Source organism: Vipera ursinii (assembly GCF_947247035.1).
Source record: "Vipera ursinii genome assembly, chromosome: 6".
Classification (NCBI taxonomy): Eukaryota; Metazoa; Chordata; class Lepidosauria; order Squamata; family Viperidae; genus Vipera; species Vipera ursinii.
The window spans coordinates 73,629,622-73,653,212 of record NC_139515.1 but is presented as its reverse complement, the minus strand read 5'-3'; the positions used below and the strand labels follow the sequence as shown (position 1 = coordinate 73,653,212).

The 23,591-nt window shown below is 41.1% G+C and overlaps 1 protein-coding gene across 3 annotated transcripts in view; it reads right to left on the bottom strand.

Moving 5' to 3' along the window:
* Positions 1–23,591, bottom strand: part of DENND5B (DENN domain containing 5B) — a 138,158-nt gene that overhangs the window by 32,603 nt on the left and 81,964 nt on the right. For 2 of the 3 annotated variants that reach the window (XM_083365147.1, XM_083365148.1), the window contains 8 exons: positions 19,332–19,868; positions 16,980–17,211; positions 14,753–14,903; positions 13,582–13,675; positions 7,066–7,197; positions 6,319–6,471; positions 2,531–2,609; positions 997–1,078 (listed from right to left, as the gene is read on the bottom strand). In XM_083365147.1, coding sequence (XP_083221273.1) covers positions 997–1,078; positions 2,531–2,609; positions 6,319–6,471; positions 7,066–7,197; positions 13,582–13,675; positions 14,753–14,903; positions 16,980–17,211; positions 19,332–19,868 — 1,460 coding nt within the window. Of the gene's footprint in view, positions 1–996; positions 1,079–2,530; positions 2,610–6,318; positions 6,472–7,065; positions 7,198–11,072; positions 11,184–13,581; positions 13,676–14,752; positions 14,904–16,979; positions 17,212–19,331; positions 19,869–23,591 lie in introns of all 3 variants that reach the window. The other variant, XM_083365149.1, reaches the window with a different exon arrangement.

The window sequence follows — 23,591 nt, the reverse complement described above, 5'->3', positions numbered from 1 at the left end:
AGGTTGATTTGGGATGTTGATGCAGCGAGTCCTCAACTTATAACCACAATAGGGACCAGATTTATGGTCATAAGTTGTTATGTTCATAAGTCGAGGCACCCACGTGACTAGATCTGATTTCACAACATTTTTGTTTGGCCATTTGAGTGAACAGTTGCAGTCATTAAACTGTTAAGCAAACACTTGGTTGTAAGTGCAAACCCACTCTTCTAAATGGATGTTTTTATCAGAAGCTGGCAAAAAAACCACGTAATGCTGAAAACTGGCAACGTTTGAAAATTGTGGTCACATGACCGCAGGACTCTGCAGCTGGTTTTTAAGTCAAGCTGGTTGCCAAGGACCTAAAATGCAATCACGTGACTAAAGGGGTTGGCAGGTTTTATGATGGCAAGAATTACTTTATGGGCTATAAAGTACTCTGTTCTGGCCCTGCCATAATTTTTAATGGCTGTTAAGTGACCAGTCCTAAATCAAGAACTACCTGTAACAATAATGATAAGACAGTCCCATCTTCTTTCAAGGTGCTACAAGCAACATGCATCCTGTTTCTTTTTATTCCAGTGGGATAAACTACACTAACAGAGAGCTGATGAAAGGCCTAGGTGTGCTATATGATTAACTGGAGATTTGAATTGTTATCCCAGAGTAGTCTAACACAGAGGTCCTCAACCTTTTGGGCACCAGGGACCGATTCTGTGGAGAGAGATTTCTCCGCGGACCAGGGAGTGCGTGGTTTTGTGTGCTGCCTGCATCCCACGGATGGGACTTTGCTTGTTTGTGCAGACCGGCTGCTGGCATGCCACAGACTGGTACCTGTCCAATTTACACATTTTCTGAAAGGAGGAAACCCTATCTCACTTCTTTCCCATATTATTTTTATTCAGACTCAAACTTCTCCACAGTAAACTGTGCCTGACAGTCAGAAAGCTCTCGTGTCTTTTTTTCATTTGAAGCATAAATCTTTAAAAACCATGTTTTAGGAATTAAATGTCTTACCTCATATCACTGATAAGTGAAACTCTTAGAATAGGTAACATAAGACCTGTGTCAGATTTCCTTCTTTCTGGTCCAACAGCAACTGTGGAGTGGTAGTGAGGAGAAGATTCATTAATTTATTAGTAACATGCTCAGTACAGAAATCTACTAAAATATTAAAACTCTTTGAGAAATCCACCTGAATTAAGACATAGAAAGAATGTCCTATTTGTCTATGGCAATTGGCTGCCCCTTTAATTTAATCCAAGTCTGGATGTTTAAGGGGGATCATCAAAAACCATGTAGTTGTTTTTTTTAATATCAGTACAGAAGAAGGTTGTCATTGCCTTGTTCCATGATGCTTTTTGACATCCCAGTCAATTTTCCTGTTCTAGATGAACTTCATTCACATACTACCCAGCACCAATTAAGTTTAGCTTTTGTGATAGATGGGGCAAGCCAAAGGTTGGCACCAAACTAAATTTATTCCAAAGTATTTTTACACTTGAGAAAAGTCTTAATGTAAACTTGCAAAGCTAAGAATGCAATCCTAAAATAGTAAAAAAAACAACAACTTATATCTAAACATATAACCTGATATCGGCTTTTACATTTTTCATATTGGTAAAATAAGAACATTCCCTGATGTCAATAAGTTTGTGTAGAGTTATTCATTCTGACCAGATAAAAGACTTAAATATTTATACAGTTTAACAAGTGAGAAAATAATTTTCATCCTTCCTTACTGGAATAAAAGAAAGACTTTACTTTCACTCCAGTCATATAATCCCACTGAATCCTTAGATTTTCACTTTTGTTTTACTCTCGCAAACTCTCATTATCATTCACAACTGACAAATATTTGTACCTTCCAAATCAGAGAGTGAAAGAGACCATTAGAAATAAAAATGTATGCCAACAAATCTGCTTAAATGGATATTTGTACCTAGAAGAAGTAGGGTAAATCTTTGATTTGTGCTATTAAATCATAGTTTCTTTGATTGACTAAAATCATCATTCATTATTCATCCTGACTTACAAGAAGAATAGCATATTTAATTTCATTACATACATTACACTAAAATGCTGCAACTATGGAAAGACCATCTGAGATATTACATCCTTGGACGTAAATATTCATCTACCACTAAAGATATAATTTTATTGCTGAGTAGAAATCAGATGGTTTAGATCAGGGGTAGGCAACCTTGGCTCTTTTATGACTCGTGGACTTCAACTCCCAGAATTCCTGAGCCAACCATGCTGAGGGAAAAGGGAGAGGTTTCCAAGCTGAGCCATGCTGGCTCAGGAATTCTGGGAGTTGAAGTCCACGAGACATAAAAGAGCCAAGGTTGCCTACCCCTGGTTTAGATCCAGTATTTCAAGTCCAAGGAGCGATTGTTAAAAAAGATTGGAAAAAAAACAAAACCTCGAGTCTCTGTTACATCCACCCTCTCCCAGGGCTAAGCTGTCATTTATTTTCTCCTTTATTATCTCTTAACAATTTTGCTAATGTTCTTGCAATGTTATCCCTGCCAATATCTGTCATATTCACCTGGAGATTCTGCAAGCTGCTCCTGCTTCTCTTCTCTTTCCTGGTACTGAATTAAATGGGACCACAATGCCGATTTCCCCTTTTCATAAGAACAAACAGATAATTAGAACACAGAATAAATAGTAGGGTTGGAAGGGACACTGGAGGTCTTCTAGTCCAACCTCCTTGCTCAAGCAGGAGACCCCTATACCTTTCTGGACAAATGGCTGTCCAGTCTCTTCTTGAAAACCTCCTGTGATGGAGCACCCACAACTTCCAGAGGCAAGCCATTACACCAGACATGTCAAACACAAGGCCCGGGGGCTGGATCCGGCCCGCGAAATGGTTTCATGTGGCCCGCGAAGCCATCCTAGAAACAGTGAGGGAACGGCCCCCACTGCCTTGGCCCTGGCCCAGAGACCCTCCTTCTGCCAGAGACCCTCAGATCTGTCCCACTCCTGCCCAGGCCCCCATAGGCACCCTTGATGCCAACGATGTAGAGCTGGCCACGCCCACCCAGTAGGCCATACGCACTCTAGCCACGCCCACCCAGTAGGCCACACCCACCCTGGCCATACCCACCTGGCCCCCCGAGGGCAACCGCAATGCTGATGCGGCCCTCAATGAAATTGAGTTTGACACCCCTGCATTACACTGATTAATTAATAAGTTAATAAGTTAATAAGGCTCCCCTTGTGCGGGATTTGGTGGAGGGTGAGCATGCGGACCTGGCTTGTATTACCGAAACCTGGTTGGGCCCAGAGGGTGGGGTCCCTTTGGTTGATCTTTGCCCACCAGGTTTCCGAGCGTTACACCGGCCCCGGGCTCATGGTAGGGGCGGGGGAGTGGCGGTAGTTATCAGGGAGACCTTATGTCCGCGGGAGACCACCGTCCCTCAGATAGTCGGGTGTGAGTCTCTCTTTTTGAGGTTTGGTTCGGGGGCGCAGTTGGGCTTGCTGCTGGTGTACGTTTCGCCTAGTCACACAGCGGCAGCCCTGCCTGAGCTACTCGATGTCCTCTCCGGTTTGGTGATTGAGTTCCCCAAACTTTTAGTTTTGGGTGACTTCAATCTACCATCCCTGGGAGGGTCATCTGAGTTGGCTCGGGAGTTCATGGCTTCCATGACGGCCATGGACCTGACGCAGGTAATTTCTGAACCAACTCATGAGGGAGGCCACACCCTGGACCTAGTTTTTTTATCTGGACGATGGCTGGATGATCTTGGTGGGGGCTCTCCATTTATCATGCCCCTGTCATGGACGGATCATCACCTCCTGCGGCTGGTCTTCCGTTTTACCACCCCCCGCCGTGGGGATACGGAACCAATTAGATGGTACCGCCCCAGGCGCTTAATGGACCCTGATGGGTTCCAGGCAGTGCTGGGATCCCCACCTGCTTCCGTCACTCACAACTCGGCGGATGCCTTAGTGGAAGCCTGGGAAAGGGCAGCCACTGAGGCACTGGACCGAGTTGTACCCTTGCGGCCCCTGACCCGGCGCAGATCCCAACGAGCTCCATGGTTCTCCGCGGAGCTCCGGGAGATGAAGCGTCGGAAACGGGGCCTAGAGAGCTGCTGGAGGTCCAGCCGATCCGAATCCGACCGATTGCGGTTAAGAACCTATATTAGGTCTTATCTCGCTGCGATGAGGGTGGCGAGGTGTAATTACTTCTCCACCCTCATCGCGTCCGCAGATAATCGCCCGGCCGCCCTGTTTAGGGTGACTCGCTCACTTCTTAATCAGGAGGTGAGGGGGGATCCCTTACAGGGTCGTGCCGAGGAGTTTGGTCAGCATCTGTCGGACAAAATCGCTCGGATTCGGACCGGTTTGGACTCCAGCTGGGCAGAGTCTGACGATCAGGACACGGGCGGTCTTGTCAATGTTATCTGGGAGGAGTTTGATTCTGTGACCCCTGATGAAGTGGACAGGATTATGGGGAGGCTGAGCTCCACCACATGTTTATTGGACCCGTGCCCTTCCTGGCTGGTTTATGCAGCTAGGGAGAGGACACGAGGCTGGTTCCAGGCGGTGATATCTGCTTCTTTGAGTGAGGGTAATTTCCCCACCGTCTTGAAGGAGGCGGTGGTGAGACCCCTCCTCAAGAAGCCTGCCTTGGACCCAGCTGTGTTGAACAACTTTCGTCCAGTCTCCAACCTTCGCTTTCTTGCGAAGGTTGTTGAGAGTGTGGTGGCGCACCAGCTCCCTCTGGTCCTGGATGAAGCGGATTATCTGGACCCGTACCAATCGGGTTTCAGGCCCGGGTACAGCACGGAGACGGCATTGGTCGCTCTGGTGAATGATCTCTGGAGGGCTCGGGATAGGGGATGTTCCTCTGTCCTAGTCCTATTAGACCTCTCAGCGGCTTTCGATACCATCGACCATGGTATCCTGCTGCGGCGTCTCAGGGGATTGGGAGTGGGAGGCACAGTTCTTCGGTGGTTCTCCTCCTATCTCCTGGGACGTTCGCAGTCGGTGTTGGCAGGGGGGCAGAGATCGGCCCCTAGGTCTCTCGTTTGTGGAGTTCCTCAGGGGTCGGTTCTCTCGCCTCTCCTGTTCAACATCTACATGAAACCGCTGGGTGAGATCATTCGTGGTTTTGGAGTTGGGTATCATCAATATGCTGATGATACCCAACTTTTTATTTCTACCCCAAACCACCCCAGTGATGCCCTCGCTGTGATGTCCCGTTGCCTGGAGGCGGTTCGGGTCTGGATGGGGAGGAACAGACTTCAACTCAACCCGGACAAGACTGAGTGGCTGTACATTCCGGCATCCCGGGACATTCAAATTGTTCCATCCCTTTCTATGGGGGGTGAGCTGTTACCCCCCGTGGATAGGGCTCGCAACTTGGGAGTCCTCCTAGATTCACGACTTACCTTGGAAGATCATGTAGCAGCTGTGACTAGGGGGGTTTCGCCCAGGTTCGCCTGGTGCGCCAGTTGCGGCCCTATCTGGACCGGGATGCCCTGTGTGCGGTCACTCATGCGCTCGTGACCTCTCGCCTTGACTACTGTAATGCTCTCTACATGGGGCTTCCCTTGAAGACCACTCGGAAGCTCCAACTGGTACAGAATGCGGCCGCGAGAGTTGTCTTGGGAGTTTCCCGGTACTCCCATGTTACACCTTTGCTCCGCGAGCTACATTGGTTACCAGTTGTCTTCCGGGTGAGGTTCAAGGTCTTAGTGACGGTTTTTAAGTCCCTACATGGCATGGGTCCGGAATACCTCGGGGACCACCTGCTGCCGGCGTCAACCCCCCTCCGCCCTGTGCGTTCCCACAGAGAGGGCCTCCTCAGGGTGCCTCCAGTCAGAGAATGCCGGCTGGTGGCCCCCAGGGGGAGGGCCTTCTCTGTGGGCGCCCCGGCCTTATGGAATGAACTGCCGGTGGAGCTCCGGATGGCACCGGATCTCCGCTCCTTCCGGCGCGGGTTAAAGACCCACCTGTTTGAACAAGCTGGCCTGGCCTGATGGGGAGTTAATTTGGGTTTTTAAATATTTGTATATTTTACTGTTTTATCTTGGGCATTAATTTAATTCTATTTTAACTTTTGTAGTTTTGTACTTTTATTATCTGCCCTGTTCACCGCCCTGAGTCCCTAGGGAGAAGGGCGGTATAAAAATTTAATAAAAACTAAAAACTAAACTAAACTAAACTAATTGTTCTCACTGTGAGGCTGTTGACATGCTGTTTAAACATTTCTAAACCTCTTCCAAGATGAGGGACAAATTATTCTGCAATGAACATTTTAGGCAAAATAATATATGGAAGCAATATAGAAGACGAGTATATCTGAATTTTCAAGTCACCAACCTGTTTGACCTGTAATCCATGGCTCCAAATTCTTTCCAGCAAATCACACAGGCTAGCAATTAGTGTATTCTCTTCTAGACCTGTGATGTTGGCCTCTCCGTGGCCAAGTTCCACGGCTTCATGACCCATCTTCTCTACTAACATACGCTTGGTCTGCAAACAAACAAGTGATTGACATTTCTGAAATGTCAAAAGGCAACTACTTTAAATGGAGTACCCTATCTTTAGAAAACTCTCGGCAGGAAGATGCATTAGGAATCATGATGCTATTTTCTTGGTAACAGAAATAACGATCCATTTGTTATTCTAAAAAAAATTAAATAGTTTGAATGTTTTCTGCTTTTATACTTTCTGAATGCCTAGTTTTCTGTGGTTTTATGGATGATCCTGTTCTCTCTTATAATGTAATTTTACATGTAAATTTTGGAACTCACCCCCCCACACACCAAAAATGATATCAGACAATACAAATCTATTCATTCAAGATACACTGGATAACAATAAATCAATTACATTTTGCTTTAATTTCTGTCCATGTGAATTTCAACTGAATTGTTTAGTTGAATTGTTATACCAAGTAAACCACAAAGCGGGACCCTCACTAGAATGAAGGACAACGACCATTTATGAAGGCTCTCCAACTCAAAATCCCAGAACAGCAAAATCAACAAGCATTTGCGGGTTGGGAGGCTCCCTAACTTCATAGCGTGGATGTTCTGTCTTTGCATGTACATGTAACAAACTTACCTTCATCCGACATTCTTTGAGTAAACCTTCGACAAATTTCCAATTTGTCTGAGCAATTACAGCAGGAGAAAGATCAGAGAGTTTGGGCTGTCTGAGATTTTTCCCCAGGGTCCTTGCTTCTTGCATGTATTTCTAATCCAGTAAGAAAAGAGAACATGAGTGAACACCAAAACATAGTGCAGGTAGCGCTGCCCTGCTTAATCTCATATGACTAATTCACTTTGTACCAAAATGTAATAACTATACGTCACGGTAATTTGAAGCTGGTAGCAAAGGGTATTAGTGCAGAAAGGTTTTTTAAAAAAATGTTTTTGGGGAAAAGCATTATCATGAGGAACCCTATCGTTTAGGGTTTTTTCCCCCTTGTTTTATGTAAAGCACTTACATGAAGGCAGAAACAACATGTTTTAAGGAATAATATGGGCATCTATGGGAACCGCTTTTAAGAGGATGCAATATATACACAATTACCAAATTTAACAGAGAGCAGGGCTAAAGCTCTGGCTTTCTGGAAGAGTGTCAAGACCTAGCTCTCCCCACTGGCATGGGGAGAGGTCTAAGAATGATAGGTAATCCTAGGAATGGTTGGTTGCTTGAGGGTTGGTTGGTTGGTTGGTTATTCCCTTTACCTCTTAATTTTTAACTTTGTTCTTAACTGTGTTTTTAATGTGTTTTTATAGTACTCTATGTTTTATTTATAAACCACCCAGTGTTGCTGAGGTGAGATGGGGGCGGAGTGTAGAAATTTAATCAATCAATCAATCAATCAATCAATCAATCAATCAATCAATCTTTCTGCTGGTTGGCCTTGGAGAAACACACAGACCAGGCTGAGCCTGTGATATTTCTCAAAGAGCAAACCACCTCCTCTTCCTTAGTAAATACATCTGGAGATCAGAAACATCTTTTCATGAAATCTTCAGGTTTCCCTGGCTTCCTTCATCCCTTCTGATCGTTGAATTAAGTACATTGCTACCATGAATCAACTTTATGGCTGATTCCTCCTCTCCGTATTTTCCTAAATAAATAAATACACACGTAACACAGAGGAATGGACAACACTACTGTGGGATTATCAGAAACTTCTGTAAGGCTTCCCTGCCCTAAAATTATAACTATATTACAATTTTCATGGATTGATTTAGTAATCTAATTTATATGGCTCCCATCACACAAAAAGTGACTCTGAGCAGCTTACAACAATTTCATCTGCAGTAACAGAATGTTAAATAGCAAATAGATTTTTTTTTGTGCATATGGGGGGCAAGCTTTCACCTGGCTTCAGTTGGCATGTCAATTGCAGATCTCCTGGGATTGGAAAGCCCTAACAACTGTGATTCATGTACTCATCGCCTTAGGTTTCAGCTACTGCAATACGCTTTACACAGGCCCTCCCTTGAAAATGACTCTCCAGCTGCAATGGGGCCAAAAAAGAACATCCCAATAACAGGAAGTTACAAGGTAAGCAATGTTACACCAAGGGACACGGTGGCTCAGTGGGTTAGGACGCTGAGCTTGTCGATCAGAAGGTCGGCAGTTTGGCGGGTCGAATCCCGAGTGCCGTGTAACAGAGTGAGCACCTGTTACTCATCCCAGCTTCTGCCAACCTAGCAGTTTGAAAGCACGTAAAAATGCAAGTAGAAAATAGAGACCACTACGGTGGGAAGGTAACAGCGTTCCGTGCGCCTTTGGCGTCTAGTCATGCCGGCCACATGACCACGGAGACGTCCTCGGACAAGCGCTGGCTCTTCGGCTTTGAAACGGAGATGAGCACCGGCCCCTAGAGTCGGAAACAACTAGCACGCATGTGCGGGGGAACCTTTACCTTTACCTTTAATGTTATACCTTTGTGCAATTTACTGCATCGATTACCAACAGGCTTCCAACCCCTGTCCAAAGTGTTGGTTTTGCCTTTAAATGTCCTACATAGTAGGACATTTGTATCTTTAGAAGTATTTCTCCTGACCAGAATAAGCCAGATCTGAGCATTCATCTCAAGAAGGATTGCTGGGGTCTCCACTTCACAAGAGGTGGAGAGAGGACACTTTCTCAGTGGTGGCCTCCACATTATGGAATACATTGACATATTGACTTTGGGCAATGTTAAGATCAAATTGTTCCAATGAGCTGTGGTGCAGACAGTAGATCTAGAGTTAATTTTGGAGTTGATTACTGTGCTATGTTTATGTCAGTTTCATGAGGTTTTTTTATTGTTTTACTATACTATGCTGCCGTAAATCATTTGAAGTAGGGTGGTACAGAAATCTTTATGAAGGATGGTAAAGATCAACACTGGGAAAGCTCAAAACTTCCATCTTCCTCCTAAGCTTAGGGTATGTTATATAATCCATAATTTTGTAACAGCATTCCATAGTTTACTTCTTCACCCTGCCCCCCGCCCCTGCCCCCAAAATTATTCTGAATATATCGAGCAGCAACTAACTGGGAAAAAGAGAGAACACTGTAATGAACAAATTAAGAAAAAAGAAAAGGAATAGGAAGGGAATTTGTGCTGGCCATTCAAAGGAAGGTTCTAATTGGATAATTGAGAGTAAACACCCAGTGATATTATCTTTATGGACTCTTTTACAGGCTACATCTAATTAAATTTAGAGGTAAAAATATTTCTAGCTAGTGAGGCAGCTAGGAATAGATTTTGGAGAACATGCAACTGTCCAATTCTGGGGGCCCAAAGCCCATCAAATAATCACCAAGGATGCTGCAATAGAAGCAGGTGAGAAGTCAACAACAAAAAAGAGCTGATATTATAATCAGGGTAATTAAGAACATGCTGGAGCTCATCAGTATGACACAGACTCGTGTGTCTGTGCAGATGTGCGTGCATGAGAGAGCAACAGAGTGTGTCTATGGAAAACTAGTCTGGCCAGGCTCACAGTTTAAAACGCCCGTTTTATTTTCACTATGAAAAATATGCCATGTTTTTATCTGAAAAAAATGCATGCCATCTATATTATGTAAAACAACCCTAGGCAAGTAACAAATGCACAAATAAAGAAAAGCACCAAGATTAAAACATACCATACTAGCCTACCATCGGCACTATAATGGTACTCTTAAAAAAAATAAAAAAGACTCAGCTCACTTCCCATCACACCCCAATGCTTGAGGGGGAAAAAACATGACCATAATGAGGATGGGCTCCAGTATGAGTCCAAAAGCTCGGAAGATTAAACCTCTGGTCCCAGTGACTGACCCAGATTGGATCCATAACCTTAATGTCCCTTCAGAAGGCAAGACAGGTCGGGACTCTCCATAACTCAAGCTATGGAAGAGGCTCCACTTTCTAGTCCTGCCAGATGACACTGAATGGAGTGACCTAGAGCGAGTCCAACCTATCCAATAGAGCAGGACAGGTAGATATCCTCAAAAGATGCAGTCTCTCAAATATACAATCATTTGCATATTCCCAAGTAAGACACATAGCTGCCTGCAATTAGTGCAGGTTCGCCTCCCACCAGGCTCAAGGTTGACTCAGCCTTCCATCCTTCCGAGGTAGGTAAAATGAGGACCCAGATTGTTGGGGGCAATTAAGCTGACTTTGTAATAATGCCGCTTGGGGTGTGTGTGAAAGCCCTAATAAGCAGGCATATACATAGAATGAAGGCTACTGCTAAGCTTGTAAGCCGCCCTGAGTCTTCGGAGAAGGGCAGGATATAAATGGAATTAAAATAAAAAATAAAAAACATAGGTATCTAAAGGGTTTCCTAGTGAGACTAGAGCCTAAAGTCATATAACTACACTACTGAAATCTATGTTTTCATTTTTCACCAGCCCATGAAGATGAATCTGATGGTTTCCTGAGATGTCCTACTGTAATGCATGGACATCCCCCCCCCAGGCGCTGTGGGGACAACTTGCCCAATTAGAACCACACTTTCAATGACCACAGAGGAGTGAATGATGGTCTACCAGATAAAACAGCAGTGGCTAGCGTGATTAAGGAAGCAGCTCTTGGGGGGAGGAAAAAATTAAAGAACAGCACGTACCAGGCAACATTCAGAGAATGATTTTTTAGGTGGCCGTAAAGGAGGGGGCAGGCCCTGATCCCACTCCCAGAATGCCATCGAGTTCTGGAGAATCAAGAACTCCTCTGATGGCTTGGAGGAGGCAAACAGAAACCAAGGCAGAACAGCAGACAGAGAAAAAGAAAATGATGAAATACGCATGCACGTGAGTCAAGGGAAAACATCCCAAAGGAAAGGCAGGGAGTAAATACAGCACAGATATGAATGAATAAATAAAGCATGGAATAAGTTTACATCAACACAAAGCCATGTTTTTTTAAGCTCATTCCACCTAAAAGAACAATGAACAATGGCTTGAAAAGATTGTGCTTTAATTGGTTTTTTTTTACAGAAAGCCAGAAAATGACAAATAAAAAAAAACCTAGACAGATTCTTTTTTTTTTAAAGAAAGAATGTATCTCCCGGTTATAAATTCAGCTATAGGCAGATCATTTTCTATTATATGACCTTGTAAATAACAAGATTAAATAACTTGTACTGGTTAACCGATATAAGCTTACTTTAAATAACATGACATTTATTTATTCATTTAGTTTAACTTAAGTTTCCTATGAAAACTAGCGAGAAGCACATTCAGAATGTGCAACCAAATTGCATTATGACTACTTCAGCCTCAAAATATTCCCTACTGAATTTGATATTTTTTTTTAAAAAAGGTATTGAAGATTATTTTTGGATAATGTTGTCAACATTTTTGGAATTTTTCTGGTTTAAAACGCAAAGGGACACATTAAATGTTCTGCGTTTGGACTTATCCATACAGGGGGAAAGTTGGTTTTGAACAAGCTATAGCTAAACTGAAAGACGTATTTGGAGAGTTCTAGTCCATCCACGGGATGAAATGGGACTATTTTGTAGCAATAGGGGATGAAACTCAATTGTTCTGAGCAGAAGTAATTCTGAGGGGAGATAAGAGAGCCAAGGACACCAATAGTGGCTATGGCAGGTGTAGGCAACCTCGGCTCTTTTATGACTCATGGACTTCAACTCAGGAATTCTGGGAGTTGAAGTCCACAAGTCATAAAAGAGCCAAGGTTGCCTACCCCTGGGCTATGGGAAGACATAGGATGGAAGAGAACAGAGAGTAAATTAGTGGGACATGACACATTGCAATGCTGGTAGCAGCCAAGGAGGCCCAGGGCAGGACAAGAAAAGAAGGGAAGGGCATATACAATGTCAGAGATAGGCCTGCAGCAGTCTCTGGTGGCAACAGGGACTGAGGGTCAGAGCGGGGAAAAGGCACAGAGGAAGGAGATGGTGGGAGAATGAAGATGGTCCCAGCTCTTCAAGGTAGGAAAAATCAAGAAATGGACAGCACAAGAATTCCAGGAAAGTTACCCTATTGCTGCAGGTATCATAACAGAATCTTGAAAGCCTGTTCAAAACTTTTACTGCCCCATTTTACCCACAGCAAGATCAACATGGGGCTCTTCTGAGCTTCTTTCTTAGCCATTTATTTGCTCAGGGCTGAGCAACCATTTCTCTTCTCCTGCCTCCTTCTCGAAGCCAGAGTAAAACTACTCTTTAGCCCAGGGGTAGGCAACCTTGGCTCTTTTATGACTTGTGGATTTCAACTCCCAGAATTCCTAAGCCAGCATGGCTCAGCTTGGAAACCTCTTCCTTTCCCCTCAGCATGGTTGGCTCAGGAATTCTGGGAGTTGAAGTCCACGAGTCATAAAAGAGCCAAGGTTGCTTTACCCCTGCATATAGCCACTCAGCAGGGCATATTGTGCTGGGAACTGCTGAGGTGAGAGGCAAGGGGCATCAGCCTTGTATCGTTCATCCCATAAAAACAGTCAGAGATCCCATTGGATTTTCTTCTATTGAAACCCCAGAACAACCCAAACTTTCCAGATTTTGTTAATCAATTTAGCATAATGATTTTTCCTTCCAATATATTTTTTTAAAAAATTGCACAATTATCCATCTATTTTGCAGTTTGCACTGGTTATGAATCAAGAGCCAATTTGATGCAGTAATTTGGGCAAGAGGCTAGAAACTGGGAGATGATGAGTTCTAGTCCTGCCTGAAGCCATCTAGGTAACCTTGGGCTAGCCATTTTCTCTCAACCCTAGGAAGACAGCAATGGCAAACCGCTTCTGAAAAAGCTTGCCAAGAAAACTGCAGACGTTTGTCTGGGGCAGGGCTCGGCAACCTCGGCTCTTTTATGACTCGTGGACTTCAACTCCCAGAATTCCTGAGCCAGCTATGCTGGCTCAGGAATTCTGGGAGTTGAAGTCCACGAGTCATAAAAGAGCCGAGGTTGCCGACCCCTGGTCTAGGGAGTTGCCAGAAATCAAGAACAGACTTGAAGGCATAGACAATCAAATACATACAAAAAATCCTGAATGGATAGTTTTTCCTTGCATGTTATCAAGTCATCAAAGCAGTTGGAAAATATTATATAACTACAAATTACCGAGTCTTATAGAAACCCATGACTTTATCAATTCTTAACTTCAGCACTTACCTCCCTTAACTCATTGTCCAGGCCAATGTGTTCTGAATGTTGTCGAATACGATCTTTCCTCCGCTGGGCAGTAGCACTGCGACTCACCCACCGGCTACAATTATTTAATAGAAAAGAAGCACTGAGAACAAACTGCAACAAATGTCACACCTGCTCATTTCATACAAAGCACATGTTTTTTGTTCACAAAACTCACATCTCAGGAAGGGAATTTACACAGAAAGGCACAGTATGAACCAGACCAAAAAAAATGAAGGAAATAAGAAAATATTAAGCAATGGAACCACAGAGTTAAAAGCATTTCAAAGGTTGTCTAGACCAACCCTATCCCAGAAAAATGCTTGTTTTTTTCACTCAGAGAAGTATTTCCATTTACGGGGGTGCTTAACCGCTTTTGTGGGTTTTTTTTTTAAAAAAAACATGAAAAATATAAATCACAATGGTTATCTGATCTCATACATACTTCCTGATAGCTTCCAACTTGCACTACATGCAATACTTAAGTTTTTTTATAAGTAATTACAAAGGATTACAAGATAATTAGCTGAGATTAGCGTATTAGCAACCTTATTTAATCATTTCGATTTTGCAGCAATCATTTCTGATTACTTCAAGTTAACTAGCAGTTAGAAATAAATTGAGGGGGGAAAAAACTAAATGAAAATGTGAGCTCCTGCTTAATTAAATTGCTTTTTTAATTCGACTGAGGAATGTAAGAATAAGAATGGAAGTTTAAAATTTTAACATTGGCTTGAACTTGGAAAAATCTATGTGTTAACATGCGATGTTCCACTAGCAATATAATGACCAGTGGAGAAAGACTTGTAATATAAGCTTCTATACTGATCTACATAAGGGCAGTACATAAGTTATGGTACTTATTATGATCTATATAAGGGGAGAGGCTGCTCTCATTGTCATTTCTGGATATTCTTCAAGGAACCAACATAAGTACATTAGAGAGTCTTCCTAAAACCGCTGCAAGATACATTGTAACTGTAATTACAGTTGGGAATTTTGGGACTTATACATCCAGTATTTAGAAAGCGCCAGGTGGAAGAGCTTGGGGGAACGATCAGACTACCCATATTTCCATTAAACAAAAGAAATAGCATATATCATTACACTGCTACACACAAACTATGATTATTAAATGCTTTATAATGCCTACTTGTTATTGATAGGCCCGGTTGCCAACACATCTGATTGAAGTTTGGGGAAGAAACCTTGCTCGTATTTGCCTTGACCTATCTTCATATCAAGCAAATGTGGATGAATTGCAGTGTGATCCATCTTTATCAGCCGTTGTTCAATTGCCTGAGCTGAAAGCAATAGACAAAAATTGTATGAAAATGCTTAGGATTTTTTAAACAGAGAAATCCTACCTATGTCACATATACTTCTGCATTTTTCCCATCTAGATATTATTTTGTCATTGCATTCTGAGGAGGCAAAAAATAACCCACTAATTGATGCCCTTATTCCAAATTTTTGAAAGACTTAAGTAGCAATAAGTAAAGTACAGGGAATTTCTTCATTCCTGACAAATCACTGGAGTTGTAGACAGAAATAAAAAGCTGGGCTAAAGATTGTTGGGGGAATGAAAGAGAAAATTGTAGGTCACCTCCAACAGAGTTCCTTTAGATAACTTTAGAAGTTACACAACAGAGAGAAATTCAACATCTTTCCTCAATATTCATACTGTTACTGTATTAAAAAAAGCTTTGGCTAATTAGAGCTACTGTTTGATGTCACCTCAATTCTGTCACCCCCTTAGATTAAGACTACGTGTAAGGGAAAATAATTTCAAAGCCAATTATTTAAGTGCAACCTTTTCCAAGCTGAGGTTGCTAGAAAATTATCAAATTTCAAATCTCTTTTCAGTCTCCAACCTGTATGCCCACTGTCCTTGGCCATCAATTATTGAGGTACTATTTAATTAGAATAATTGTCTCCTGCAGGAAGTCTCCCATAACCCATTGGTTTCACTAAGAGGTTTGATTATGTGAATCATGGATAAACTAGATGATGATTGTATTCCTAAATGTATACAGTGGAGTGCTCCAAAATTAATTTAAAGTGGAATTTCTGAAATGTTGCATGAAATTTTATAGAGCTCGTATCAGATCTCAAACTGTGATTTCCAAAGTTTGTGAAAATTCAGCTACATCATGCATTTTGAGATCTTTGCTACAAATTCCTGTCTCAATGCACAATAGCTCTGAGCTGTAGAAAAGATTTGACACTCTGATGTGATTCATAATTTTGGAAAAGCCACAGTTTATCAATAGTTGTTATGTGCTTTTTGATTGTGTGTCTTTGAAAGATACTTGGAAGCTTCCACATGGTGTAAAATACAGTAGCTATTGTTTCTCAACCTCAGCAGTGTGCAAAAGTGAGGACTTCATCTCCCAGAATTTCCCAGCCAGTCAATACCTCTTCCAGCTTTATGGAACCAGCTGCCGGTTGAGCTCCGGACGGCATCAGACCTCCGATCCTTCCGTCGCGGGTTGAAGACCCATTTATTTGAACTAGCGGGTCTGGCCTGATGGGGGTATATGGGTTTTTATAGGCTTGTTTTATTATTCTTGTTTTAACTTGGGCATTGATTTAATTGTCTTTTAATTTTTGTATTGTCATTTATATTTATGCCCTGTGAACCGCCCTGAGTCCCTTTGGGAGAAGGGCGGTATAGAAATCTCAATAAATTAAATTAAATTAAATTAAATTAAAGACTATACATCTTTACGTTTCTGAGGTTGAGAAACGCTGCAATGTGCCATTGATTAACCACTGTTGCTAAGTGGAACCAGTAATCACTGATGGTTAGCTTCTGGGAGCAATTCATTTAATCCCTTAGAGCCGCAAACCAGGGATTTTCCCATCCCTGGATTAAAAAGATACCATCTCAACTTGAATGATTTAAGATATTCAGTTCTCTCCTTAATCTCCCCAAACTCTCCCCAAATTGGGCACCAAATTTGGTACTAACTACACTAGCCATCCACTTTTGCAGCCCTAGGAGATAAACAGCAACTCCTGTGCAGAATAAAGTTGAAGTTGAATTTATGCTGTCTATTTTTAGATCTTTTGGATTTAAACTTGTTGCAGTAACTTTTATTGAAAGCAGAATCCCCATTAGAAAACTTTACAAAGGAATGAACAGAAAGTATGTTAAAATAAACAAGTCCCAACTCAGACATCAGAGCTTTCTTAGATTCACTGAGACTTAAATATACTTTTACAGAGATGGACAAAATTCTCCCCAAAATTTACTATTCATAAATTACTACTGAAAATCCTGCTATCTTTACTCAAACAATTTCAAAAAGCAACAGGGCTATTTTTCCCCCTTTGTTATTAAAAAAAATCATTTAACATAGAAAATCTACCAATACCTGCTTCTTTTAATGTGGTGCATTTCTGGTATGTTGATGTTCTTAATGAGGGAATCCTGACATTATAGAGTCTCATTTTTTCAATTCGAGAGTCAAACACTCGTAGAAATGGATCTTTTTCTTCCCATTGAGACATAATTTTATTGTCAATGAATGTTGCAAACATTTGAGTTTCAATGAAGTGGGAGAGGAAAGGAAGGTAAGGCTCCGGTTGATCTGAGAGAAATGAAGCCTAGAGTGGAAGAGAGGAATCAAAATGGAACATAACTAGTTATATTAGTTAATGTACTTGTGTCATTTCATTATTTGCTCATATGCAAGGTTCAATAACCAAAGACAATTGCAATAGGGAAAAATCAGCAGAGTCTGGATTTCATTGTGCAGGTAACAGCTGAGAAATCCACCAATCAGCACAGCGGTACCTCGGTACTCATTGTTCATTGGTTCTGGGAGGCATGTTGAGTACCAAAAATTATGAGTACCAAACAATTTTTTCCCATAAGAAATAATGTAGTGAGTCACAAGGCAGCCGACAATGACAAGTTCCAGCTTGTGCGTTAAGTACTAAACAAATGACGAGTACCAAACAAACGATGATGATTACCAGGATAAAATTTTCACATCAAAATGTGTTGAGTGCCAGATTCGATCAGTTTCAAAGCAGTTGAGTATCAAGGTACCACTGTATCTGCTTTAACTCTTCACAGCACCAATTAGCTGGAATGGGGAACACATAAAAAGTTCAGGGAAGAAAATGAGGCCCAGGAGATATCTCCCCATGTTATTTCCCTTCTGAATTATGTTCACATCAATCATATTATTATTTGGTGGGCTGTAAGGAGAGTGATTATAATGGGGAAAGCATGCTCCACTCAGCTCACTCAAAAAACAGTTGGGTAAGAGCACGTGAACTTGTTCTTATTGTCACTCTGAACACAAACACAGGCAGTACAGGTAGTCCTCCACTTACAACAATTTGTTTAGTGACCGTTCAGTTACAACAGCACTGAAAAAAGACTTATGACCATTTTTCACACTTATGACTGTTGCAGCATCCTGGGATCATGCGACCACCTTTTGCGATTTTCTGAGGAAGTCAATGGGGAAGCCAGATTCACTTAACAACTGTGTTACTAATTTAGCAATTGCTGTGATTCACTTAACGAAAGTGGCAAGAAAAGTCATAAAATGGGGTGTGACACATACGACAAATTTCTCACTTAGCAACATCAATTGTGGTTGTAAGTCAAGGACTACCTGTACACAGGTAGAAACAGCTCCTTTCTTAGTAGCTAAATACCCAGAGATAAACACCTCAACAAAAGAGGGCCTTAACCAGATCACAAGAAAACTATAAAAATATTTTCTGCAAATAGGTAGAATTATACCTCTTTGCAAATCCTACTGGCCTTTCCACTCAGGAATATTTTTTTTAAAAGGGGGAAGGAACCAGGAACAACAGTCTTATGTTAATGCTATATTTCCAAAGGGAGAAAAACCAATATTAGCTTTGGTTTAGAGAAAAGTGATTGAATTTCTTTACCAATGTAGTTCCTCTCACCTTTTTGCAAACTAACTAAGAACATGAAATTAGGTTAGACAAAGTCACATTATTTGGATGATCTGATCCATATATCCAACACCAACAAAGGTAGCCCACGACCACAATTAGAAGCAGAATTCCTACTGTTAAGCAAGGCAGTTGTTGAGAGGATCACGCCTAATTTTACAACCTTTTTGCCACAGTTAAGAGAATTACTTGAATGGTTAAATGAATTGTGTGGTCATTAAGTGAATCCCTATTGGCTGTGCTTGTCAGAAACTGGCTGGGAAGGTTCTAAATGTAAATGGTGTTCACATGACTCCAGGACATTGTAGTCATCATAAATACATCCTAGTTGCCAAGCACCCAAACTTTGATCCCATGACTATGGGGCTGCTGCAACAGTTATGGATGCAAGAACAGGGCAAGGTCACTGTTTTTGATGCTGTTGTAACTTTGAACTATTGTTAAATGAAAAGTTGTAAGTCGAGGACTACCTGTACTACATCCGTAATAAAAATCTTAAGGCAAAGGTCTGTATCAACCTCACTTAGAAACCCTTTTTAATTCGAGGAAGTCTGAATATAGCATTATATGAGATAACAGTGAACTTTGGGCATCCTAAAGATAAAAGGCTAAATTAGCTTAGAACAGGGGTGGGGAACGATGGTCCTTTTATGACTTGTGGACTTCAACTCCCAGAATTCATGCTTGGCTCAGGAATTCTGGCAGTTGAAGTCCACAAGTCATAAAGGCACTATCATTCCCCACCTCTGGCTTAAGAAGAAAAAGCATTTGGCTTCTTTTACTTTGTCAAAATTTTGCATCTGTTCCCTGTTGGTTAGCCAGGATTCCCTGTCTTGTGCTGCTTGAATGACAAAAGCCTCATAATCGGAAAACATCTGGGTGAAGCGGTTGGCAAAAACCTCCCGGAGCTGGACATTCAGCTTGTAGTCCTTCAGTTCCTGTTCGTCACAGTGGAGTTTAACATCTGTTCCTTTTTCTGCCAAAGAAGCAGTGATAGCCATTTTGTCTACTGCCACTCCTGTCCTCTTTGCCAAAGCATGGAGACGGGCGATTGTCTCGTTGCCTTTGAGGAACTCATACATGTTGATGGTGTTGCTGGGCACATTCCCGTTCTTTTTGTCGTTGGCCAAGTCATAAAGGACAAGATTTTTTAACTTAGCTGCACTCTCGCTACAATGATGACGACCCTCAAGAGGAATCCCAAACTGAAGGAGAATTTCTGAAATTTCCTGGATGAAATTCAGCTTATTGGGAAATTGAGGAAGCTCTTCTGGTAACTCAATGAAGTGATTGTCAATATCTACAAAACAGAGGTTGGCCTGGAAAAGAAGAACAAACCATTTTTGTAACAGAGGACATTTATTTCTTATAGGTTTGCACTGAGAAAAGAATATGTAGATAGAAGGATTCAGAATGAAATCCTCTTCTTGTTCAGATAAGCAAATACTATTAATAAATTCAACATTCAACATACGTTTATCTTAGAGGATCATTTCAAAAACGAACAAAAGGAATACCTTTCAGTATATGTATGCTAAGTTCAGACATTAGTGTATGGCTCTGAAGATATCAGTTATCAAGTATTGTAAATCCAGTATTCTAATGTTAGCTTTTCAAGGATAAATAGCATGTCAAGTCATTATGCATGAAGCAGCTAAATAAACCTGTTATTCACCACGATTCACTTAAGATGTACAACTAATCTGGCTTGTAGTTCTCTAAACAAGCTGGTATCAGAAGCCAAGAACAAGTCAAAGTCTCTGGTTCACATGTGACACTGAGTAACCCACAAGTGCCCCAGGACCAACAGTTCTCATTTCTAAATAAACCAGAAGATCACATTCTGACTCACTGCCATTTATGAGTGTAGTATGTGAGTGATCAGACTACTATCCACGGCAAATCTCCTTTGCTTGTATATCTTAATCACCCACAAAATTGGAAGAATTGCCCCACATTTCAATATCTATAGGAGTTTTACCTTTTCTGTTCCTGCAAACTAAGGTAAGATCTGTGCCTGCTCTTGTTTTTTACTTTTGTTCTCATCACTGTTTTTTTATAGTGATTATGTATTTACGTATTTATTTATTTTGTATTATGTACTTGCCAATTTGGGATACAAACTGAAAGGGCATTTAAAAAATAAAGCAAGCACTCTCCTTCTGCAGGAAAAGCAGAAAGTTAAACCATAATTAAATTACTCCCAAATTAGCAAAAATACCTGGAACACAGGAAGGACGACATTTATTAGAAAATCCTTGGGGGACATGTAAAATTAAAATAGTTTCAAGCTTTTTTAAATTCACTGGAACCAATGGTGGGCTATTCTGCTGACAGACTCAATTTAGCCCAATACCCTTTGGTCATGTTTGTAAGTACAGTTTGTAAGTACGATATAAAGGAAATCTTTGCTTTTTGCTAGTAAAATCCAAAGTTTCCTGCCTAAGGTTGTTGCTTCACAATAAAGCCAACTATCGCCATGATATTTGAATGTATTCTCTGAAAGGTAAATCTCTGTTGGGGATTGAAGAGTGAACTATATTAAGAACTTTAGTAAAACCAGTTATGGAAAAGACTATTTCTTTTAGGCCAGGGGTGTCAAACTGGCAGCCCACGGGCCGGATGCATCATGCACAGGCCACACCCACGCCAGCTCCCCAAAGGCAAAAAATGTCATGCTACATCATTCTACATCACGTGACGCAATCGAGTTTGACACCTGTGTTTTAGGCTGAATTCACTGTGACTCACTGCCTGTTTTAAGTGAACTGACTGTTGAAGCAAGTTTATTTTCCCCAAAAGCCAAGCCCTCATATTTAAATCTGAAGCATACCTGATAAAGGGTAGCATAAAACCTACATATTTATAAAGGCAAAGACAACTGATTATTTTTAGCCTTTGAACGGATGTTTCATTGTTATGCTAAAGAACTCCACTTTTGAGAAGATGCTTCTAATAAGAGGGGAAAGGATTATAGCTTGAACTAAAGGCCAACATTTATTATTTATTTATTTATTTATTTATTTATTTATTATTTAAATTTATATACCGCCCTATTCCCATAGGACTCAGGGCGGTTTACAGGGAGAATTAAAATACATAGCATACAAAAATTAAAACAAAAACTATGATTAAATTACAGTCCCTGAAGTTAACTAAAACCCAATTAAATTAAATTAGTTAAAACCCCTCAGTCTGGGCCAAACAGCTCGAAGAACCAGGTTTTCAAGTCCCGGCGAAATGATTTCATTAATCAGGATGTTCAAATGTTGAAAAATGCTTTTAAAACACATCATCAAGTATTGAAAGATTCTAACTCCAGCATTCCAAGGTTATTTTTGATAGGCTATATGTAGAATTGATTTCCCTAGGATTAACATACTTATTTTGGCTAGCTAGGGAAAGGCAATCCGTTTGCAAATGCACTAGTCAAATTGTCTGCAGTATTGCGATTCTTTCTCCTCTTTCAGTTCAAATAGACTACCATCTATCAAAAGTTTATTTAAAAGGCTTGTTAAACCCTACTTAATATTCTGAAAATGCGGAATGAGATTTGAACCTGAAGAAAATCTGAAGAGATCAACTCTTCTAAAAGCATCCCATAACAATATGAGGGCTGAGTAGCAACCTAAAGAATGTCTGAAGACCAGCTGTTAAAATTTTATCCAGAATGCACAAGTGTTTTTATATTTAGCCCCTGAAGTAGCATCTGGTCTTAAGCAAGAAAAAGAAGGTAGAATTCAACTAACGGTCCCTGGCATTCCTACATTAAAGACTGGAAAGTTGCTTTAAAAGGCCCACTATTAAATGTAGTCTCCAGTTTCTTTCCCTTATTTGTGATACTGGTTTCTTAGTCTGATGTGCCTCATATATATTAACTTGAGAAGATGGCATCTCAGTTGGTATAAAAACAGCTTCAACAAAAAATTAATAACGAGTGAAGGCAAATAGACATGTACCAGCATAATAATGCAGGATCAAATCTGATTTGGTCACCAGGACCAGAATATTCTGGGCAGGAAAGAAAGTTCCTGAGGATGGGTTCTAGCATGAGTCCAAAATGCTTGGAAAACTAACTCTGATCCCAATGACTGACTCAGATTGGATCCTGCAAAAATCAATAACTGCAAGGATTTGCAAATAAAAGTCCAAATAATTCCTTAAGACAGAGGCTGTAATCCTTAACCCAACTTCCACATGTTCAGAGCAAATACTAGAACCAAACATTTATTTTCTATAGCCCTTTATTTACAAGCAGACACAATTTGTTTCTAAAACCTAAATTGGCTGATAGTGCAGTTAAACAAACCACAGAAGTACATTCCATGATTTGTTTATTGTGATTTGCAAGCCAACAAACTTGGGCAGTCTCTTCCAAAGAAACCGGAAATGGAAGATCAAGAAAAAATCATAGAAGAAAAATGAACCAGAATTTGCATATGCTGGTTTTAAAAAAAACTAATCAAAAGCAAGCATCTCTTGACCTCTTTTTCAGCTTGGCAGATGGCGGAAAAAAAGAAGGGGAGAATGAATTGTAAACTATGCTAAACTCATGCAGATTCCATTAAAACCTTTATCTGAATATACAGCAAGTCCTTCTGTCTTTTCCTCCAACCCTCAAAGAGGAGCAAGTTCATTGTAGCATAAAATATTTACTAGAGTTGTGTAGTATGCTGGGTTTCATCTGTATATTTAGCACCTTTTTCTAACACCTTAAAATGGATGCATCTTTTTAGGAGACCAAAAAAACTGCTTTCCTTAGTTAACTAACTCCATGATTCTAGGAAATGTCAAATCTGCTTTAACATGCTCCATTTATTTTCTTGCACCTTCCAAAGCACATGCCTAAGAATTGACCTAGTGTAAGAATTGAAGCTGATGAAGTGGGAATCCCTGATCGTTATGCCAGAATATCGTTTTATAAGCAGACAGATGGCAGAAACCTTCAAAGCTCGAAAAACAGTAGCTAAAGAGGCCCAGGATTATAAACCTAAAGATTAACAATACATAGAGGACAAGACCACAGGGTACTGTTAAGGCGT